We start from the raw sequence: 7,352 nt of genomic DNA, 5'->3' as shown, positions 1-7,352 counted from the left end.
CTGCCTTCAGCTCAGGTCATGATCCCAGGGTCCTGGGATCAAGCCCCACATCAGACTCCCTGCTCAGCGGGAGGCCTGCTTCTCTCTCCCCCACTCCTGCTTGTGTTCCCTCTCTCGCTCTCTCTCTCTCAAATAAATAAAATCTTTTTAAAAAATCTTTTAAGAAAAGGAAAAAGAAAAATTATCCTTATTACTTAAGAGATTTGTAAGTAATCCTAGTCCAGATTTTGAGTTGATAATTATCATTCCAAGCTTGTATTTTCCTCATGCTGTAGAATTGTGGCCTCTCTCTGTTTCTTTTTTCATATTGCAGTCCATCCTAGAAATCAACATGTTAAATATCCACAAACAGTATTTGTCAGGTCATTCTGCTCAGAAGCTTTCCTTGGCTCCCCAGTGCCTAAAAGATAAACTCTGAATTCAGGATCTTGGCATTTGAGGTTTTCTATGATAGGGCATTTGCCTGTTTGATTTCCTGATATAAACCTACGGAACTTTTTGCTTTCCCACTTCTGTGATCCTACCATTAACCAATTGTTCGGGTTGTTTCCTTGCTTGTAATTTCCTATTTCTCTCTCTCCCACATCCTATCAAATCCTTTCCATTCTTCAGAAGTTAATTTTTCATTACGTTTTCCCTGACCATTGCAACCTGCGAGACTCCACTGCATCGCCAACTTTATGAAGCACTTTACTGTTTTTCTATGATGCTCCTTATTGTCTTTATGACTTGCATAAAATTTAATTGCATCTGGCATGTTAACATTTAGCATTGCTTTAAATTTGTAAATCTCATATTTATTGTTTCCACTTTAAAGTATTTTGTTTTTATGGGTGCCTGGGTGGCTCAGTCGATTAAGAGTGAACCTCTTGATTACTGCTCAGGTCATGATCTCAGGGTCATGGGATTGAGCCCAGCCTTGGGCTCTGAGATGGGCTAGGAGTCCACTGGAGATTCTTTCTCTTCCTCTCCCTTTGTCCCTCCCCCCCCATGCACCGCGCCCTCTCTATCTCTTTCTGAAATAAATGAATCTTTTAAAAAGAGGCATTTTGTTTTTAAATTTAAGTTTTAAGCTGCTTAAATACATAATTAGAAATTATGTAACAGTTGTATTCCACAAAGTACATCAGTGCTTTTACATATAGTAAATGCCCAGTACGCTTCTGTGTGATGGAAAATGACTATTTCTGTGATGTGATCTTTCATCTTCATAGATAGTAATAATTATTTTTTATCCCTTAGAAGAGCCCTTGAAACTAAATAAGACCCTTCACAAAGCAGAAGTGGGTTTCCTGGTAATATATTTTATCCCAAAATGACAACAGAATCAAAGAACGCTACAGCTCAGAATCTTCAGGAGAATGAAGGACTTATGATAGTGAAGATAGAAGAGGAAGATTTTGTCTGGAGGCAGGACACTTGCCTCCAGAGAAGTGATCCCCTCAGGCAGGAGCTCTGCCGACAGCTTTTCAGGCAGTTCTGCTACCAGGATTCCCCTGGACCCCGTCTGGCCCTGAGCCGGCTCCGAGAGCTCTGCCATCAGTGGCTACAGCCTGAGACCCACACCAAGGAACAGATCCTGGAGCTGCTGGTGCTGGAGCAGTTCCTGACCATCCTGCCTGAGGAGCTCCAGGCCTGGGTGCGGGAACATGGCCCAGAGAATGGAGAGGAGGTGGTTACCATCCTGGAAGATTTGGAGAGAGGCACTGATGAAGCAGTAGTCCAGGTACACGGGGGATGGGAGATCTAAGGCCTCCACATGGATGGAGTCCCACAGTGGGAGGAAGGGGCCTGAGACTGAACACCCAGGGAGACCTGCAGGGGCTGTTAGGTCAGTGTGCTTTTCTGTCTCCTTTCCCCTGCATTTGGTGCCGTGCCACTTATTACATTGGAGTCAGACTTAATCTGTCTTTCTGCAGTTTTGTATTCCTACAGGAGCTTCTCTTTGTTTTTGGAAGATGTTCAAATCCCCAACAGGGATTCTTTCACAAGCCCGAATGTACTTAATTTTTCTCAGGTTCCAGTCCATGCACATGGACAAGAGATATTCAGGAGAAAGGTGGTGCCTCCTGGACCAGCATTTAGTGTCCAATTGCAGCCAGTGGACCCCAAGGCCCTTCATGGTTCTTCAGCACCCCTTCTGCTGGACAGTGGTAAGGGGCAGTATTGCATGCAATTCATGTCGCTGAAAGAGTGGCACTGTGAGTGTCCCTTCTCAGAGTAGCCTCAGTTACCATAGGTGGTCCTTTCCTTCATCACCCCATGAGAAGTAGAGAACTTTTTCCCTGTGTGCCATTGACCAATTATAAACAAAAACAGAGAGAAAAGAATTTGGTTCCTTATCTAGAATATTTAGATTTTCCCATTTGTTCTTCATCCAGAATATTTCCAAAACACAGGATATTTTTATGAGTAAATTAAAGGAAAGAAAAATGAATGCCTGAGAAAACATCAGGGAATAAAGAAACAAAAGAAAAAGAGGAAAAAACACATCAAGAGAAACAACACATGTTAGTAGAGACACAGATGCATAATGATATACTCGGAAGTGGAATATAATTCACAGATACCAAAACAAGATCTACATTATTGCCTTTTTTATTGTATTTTTGGTCTTACAAAGCTTTCATGTTTTTATAGGAAGTTAGCCATACTTCTGGTGACTGCCTCCATGGAATACTCATCACTGTTCTAAAACTCCACTGTTTAAAAATTTCATGGACTCAGTATTACTTTAAATGTGAATGATCTTAAAAATAAACTAAAGAATAAATCACAGTCAGTTTTGGGGGCACCTGGGTGGCTCAGTTGGTTAAGTGTCTGCCTTCAGCTCAGGTCATGATCTCAGGATCCTGGGATCAAGCCCCACACCAGGCTCCCCTGCTCAGCGGGGAGTCTGCTTCTCCCTGTCCCTCTGTTCTTCTCTCTCTCTCTTTCTCTATCTCAGATAAGTTAATTAATTAACTAATTAATTAATTTTAAAAATAAAAAGCAAAATCAAAATAATAATGATCTTTTTTAAAAAATAAATAAATTACAGTCAGGTTTTTAAAAAATACCCAAATTCTACTTTCCAGTTTGTGCTGGAGACATTTCCATCCACTCCATCCAAAATCATATATTTCCCCCAGCCTTAAGACCAGCACTGCCTAACCACCTTTCCTGCTCTAGCGTATTCTAGACAAAGGAAACCCTACCACAAAGAGGGGGTACTTGATTGCAGCACAATATGGAGTTGTAAGCACAGTATAAATTTGTGAGCCAGAAGGCAGGAATTGTGAGGACTTGATAATAAATGGATTCTGGAAACCAGGTGGAGTTGTTCAGGTGTGTTGTGGAAGAAAAGAGAGGGAAAGTTTCTGAGTAGGGTATAGGAGGGAACAGAACTTTAAGGACAGTTAGTCTGGTGAGGGTATTCAGGATGACTAGCAAGAACACCTCAGAGTCAAAACAGCAAGAGGCTGTGACAGTCCCCTTGCTAGGAAGAGTGACAAGGGTTGTGGTAGAAATGTAAAGAAGGGAATGTGTTCAGGGTACATTTAGCAGAAAGTGGTTACAGAATTTGATTAGCCATGGACAATGAAGAAATGGGTGGATAGATAGATGGATGAAGGTCTTCCCCTCCACAGGCATTCTACTTGCTTCTACCAATTTTTCTCATTTGTGTCCTTGTCCATTACGCCTTTCACTTGAAAGGCCACATTTTTAGAGTCGCCAATTGAAGTACCAATATGTAACTGTCTTGAGTATATCTCAAAATTTTCTTTTCTTCCAACTCAGCAAACAGATATTTACCACTTTGTCTTTTCATTCTTTTAGATAATGAGAGTGAAAACAACAGATCGATGCCAAAGTTGGACGTTTATGAAAAGATGGAATCACAGAGGATTCTATCAGGAAGAATTTCAGTCATGTCAGAAGGATCTGCTGAGCCTCAAGACATCTGTAAGTCTGCAAGCAGGTTAAAGAAGCAGTGGGGAAAAGAATCAGGGGGGTCTCAGAGACCAGCATCTGTGCAGGATGGAGGTTTTAGTAAAATCCTTACTCATAAAAATACACTTACAGGTGACATTAGCCATGATGGTTGTGAGAGAAACTTAAACCTGAATTCAAGTGAATTGACACACCAGACATCTTGTAAACGCAGTACCTATGACCAAAGTTTCAAATGGAATCCAGATTTTATTAAGCATCAAAGAATTTACGCCAGAGAAAAAATTCACCAATACGGAACATCTCTCAAGAGCCCAAACCTTGTTAAATGCACAGCAATTTTTAGTGGGGAGAAAACCCACCAGTGTAATGAATGTGGGAAAGCTTTCAGGCACAGCTCAAAGCTTATCAGGCATCAGAGAATCCACACTGGAGAGAGGCCCTATGAATGTAATGAGTGTGGGAAAGGCTTTGGGGGGAGCTCAGATCTTATTAGACACCAGAGAATTCACACTGGGGAAAGACCCTTTGAATGCAAAGAATGTGGGAGAGCATTCAGCCTGAACTCACATCTTATCCTGCATCAGAGAATTCACACCAGAGAGAAACCCTATGAATGTAGTGAATGTGGGAAAACCTTCAGAGTGAGCTCACACCTCATTCGACACCTGAGAATCCACACTGGAGAGAAACCCTATGAATGCAGTGAGTGTGGGAGAGCCTTCAGTCAGAGTTCACATCTTCGTCAACACCAAAGAATTCACAAGAGAGAAAACCTGTTAATGTAAAGAACTTAAATTTCTATGGAAATGCGAAAGAAATAGCAACATGAAAAATACTGAATAAAAATTATGGAGATGAATGACTGAAAGACCAATGTCTCTTTTCTCTCATTCTCTGGCTTACTGTTCTTATGAGCTTCACCTGTGGAGGAGGGGGGATGCTTTCTGTGAGACAGGATTTTCCTGTCTTCTGTTGACTGCTGAAGTCAAGCAGTCAATGGAGATAGAGGGAGAAAAGGACTGTCTTGGGAAGTAACCATGATTACAGTGTAATCATGGGAGGGGAGACGATTCAGTAAAGAAGGTGATCATCAACACTGATTAAGGATTCTCCTCCATAAGAGGTAGGCTAAGCCCTGAAGTGGAATAGTTTGAGCAATACACAACAGAGCTTTCAGAACATTCCTTTAAATGAAGACACAACAAAACTAAGAAAGTCGTGTCAAACGAGGACCTGCGAAGTGGTGGCATTCCAATATGTAGACCAAAGTCTATGTCCAGAGGTCATGCCAGGAGGTAAACCAGGAAAACATCCAAGGCAAGAGGCCAGAATCCAGAGAGATTCAAACAAGACAGGAGAGGAGAAGTAAATTAGGCAGAAGTTGGGGTTAGAGGTAAGGGAAGGTGGTCACATTGAACTCAACCTCAAATTGGGAGGAGACAGACAGTAACGTAACTAGGATCTTACTACCACATATGCCTCAGTTTTGGCACCTCCCTGGGGTGAGTGCCCAGAGACTGCAGTTCTGGGGAGTTCTCTGGAAAGAAATAGGGTTCTCTGGCTACTGACAATTGTGGAAGAGGGCTGAGGGAATTAGCACTAAAGATAAAGGTCCTGAAACTGTTTCATTACTGCTGGCTGGTCTTCTCTCCAGAAAAGACAGTGTCCAGAGGGTTGGTATCCTAGAGAAGAGTGGAGAGAGAAATCCTACAAGTAGGAAGTTCACCAGTGATTTCAGGACACAAGGGCCGATCCTGCTGTACTGTTTTCCTGTTTGACAAGGCACGTTTTCCCCAATGTGAAAATAAAAGCAACTATGTAAGGCTTAAATATCCCACTGTATATATAATGTCTTTATCTGAAAACTAGCTAACAACCCCGTGTAGAATTACGATAATCCAACGTACAAAATCTTCCACTAATAGGCTTATAAAAATGTCTTAGCATTTGTTTTTCAATTACCTTGAACTAGAAATGTCCCGATAGCATCTAAGTAACGGGGTGTGTGTGTGGTATTGAACGCATAGTTTCCTGTTGCACACGTACTGTGCTCCTGCATCCTATGTCGTGACTTTTACAAGCGCTGTTTATCTGCCCCATTCTGTGGTTGAGAAAACGGAGCTGTGGTGTGGGTGTCCTGCTCGGAAGACATGGACAGCAAATGCTGGAACCAGGATTCAAATACGCGCTGCTCCGGGCCTCGTGCCTAACTGTTAACCTTGATTATGTCCGTGACAGTATCACCACGTGACGTAACACCGAAACAGACGGCACTCGTGCACCACAACTTTAAAGTGGGGGACGGGGTTCGCACATCTTTGGCTTTTCACAAGGTGCATGACCGCACGCAACTCAAAACACATCGCCGCCCGTCGGAGGCCACCAGCGAGAGGAGCGTCTCCGAGAGGCCGGAAGCGGCCCGTTTCCCACCACGGTGGCTGCCCGGTGTCCGGCAGGTTTGTGTGGCGTCGGAGAGGGGCGTTCCGTGGCCTGAGGAGGGGACCGCGGCCAAGGGCGATGCCCGCAGCGTCCGCCTCTCACTCCTCTGGGGATGCTACTGAGGGTTAGGAACAGAATTCCAAGATGGAGGCGGCGGCTACGGACCCCCCCCCACACAGGCCCCGGTGGGAGCGAGGCGCCCCCCGTTCGCCGGTGTTGTCTCCCCTCGGGCGCCGGCTGTGCGAGGCTCGGGTCCCGGGGAGACGGCGGCGGCAGAGTCCCCGCGGGAGAGCTGGGGCGTGTGATCACCCAGGGACACTCAGACCTGCGTCGTCATGTGGGGGAACCTCGGCGCACAGGGTGCCCGTTTTCCGGTCAGGATCAGAAGTCGTATGTGTAGATTTGCTTGCGCTGCAGAACACCGGTATGTTTGGCTTGATCTTTTCATTTCATCCCATTTGTAGTCAAGCTTCGCATTCTTTCCGTATTATGAATTTTGACTGGGCTGGTTTGTGCTTCCCGTCACACATGACAAAATTCACCAGGATTGTCGTTTTCCTTTGGAATTAATCTTTTAGTGAAGTTTTTTGTTTTTGTTTTTTTTAAGATTGTATTTGGGCGGCGGGGGGAGCAGAAAGGGAGGGAATGAGAATCTCAGGCCGACTCCAGGCTGAGCGCTGAGCCCTCACCACCCGAGATCATGACCTGAGATCATGACCTGAGCCGAAGAAACCAGGAGTGAGACACTCAACTGACTGAGCCACCCAGGTGCCCTCATTCAGAGTTTCAAGATGACTAGTCAACTTTAACCTCAGTAAAAGTTTTCTGCAACCTTTAGCATTTCTGTAAGTTAATGATTTGTTTTGCCTTAGGAGTAGCCAAAAAAATTCACCGCCACAGACAGTCTCCTTGAAGCAGATATCTGGGAAGTAAGTTTATTCAAACAGAGCCAATAATGGAGTCAGCCTTCGCTGTTA

The 7,352-nt window shown here is 44.2% G+C and overlaps 1 protein-coding gene across 2 annotated transcripts; it reads left to right on the top strand.

Moving 5' to 3' along the window:
* The first annotated feature begins 105 nt into the window (after positions 1-105).
* Positions 106-4,795, top strand: ZNF165 (zinc finger protein 165). Of its 2 annotated transcripts, XM_034660080.1 has the most exons (4): positions 106-1,726; positions 2,018-2,153; positions 3,820-3,945; positions 4,066-4,795. In XM_034660080.1, the coding sequence occupies exons 1-4, from the start codon at positions 1,316-1,318 to the stop codon at positions 4,719-4,721; spliced, it is 1,329 nt and encodes a 442-aa protein (XP_034515971.1). In that variant the 5' UTR covers positions 106-1,315; the 3' UTR covers positions 4,722-4,795. The 2 variants fall into 2 exon arrangements, with proteins under 2 accessions (XP_034515971.1, XP_034515970.1); XM_034660079.1 differs by having other exon boundaries at positions 3,820-4,795.
* The last annotated feature ends 2,557 nt before the right edge of the window (positions 4,796-7,352 follow it).

The sequence above is a fragment of the Ailuropoda melanoleuca genome, chromosome 5 (assembly GCF_002007445.2).
Source record: "Ailuropoda melanoleuca isolate Jingjing chromosome 5, ASM200744v2, whole genome shotgun sequence".
Lineage (NCBI taxonomy): Eukaryota > Metazoa > Chordata > Mammalia > Carnivora > Ursidae > Ailuropoda > Ailuropoda melanoleuca.
Note: the sequence above shows the minus strand (reverse complement) of the source record. Positions and strands in the feature narration are given on the sequence as shown.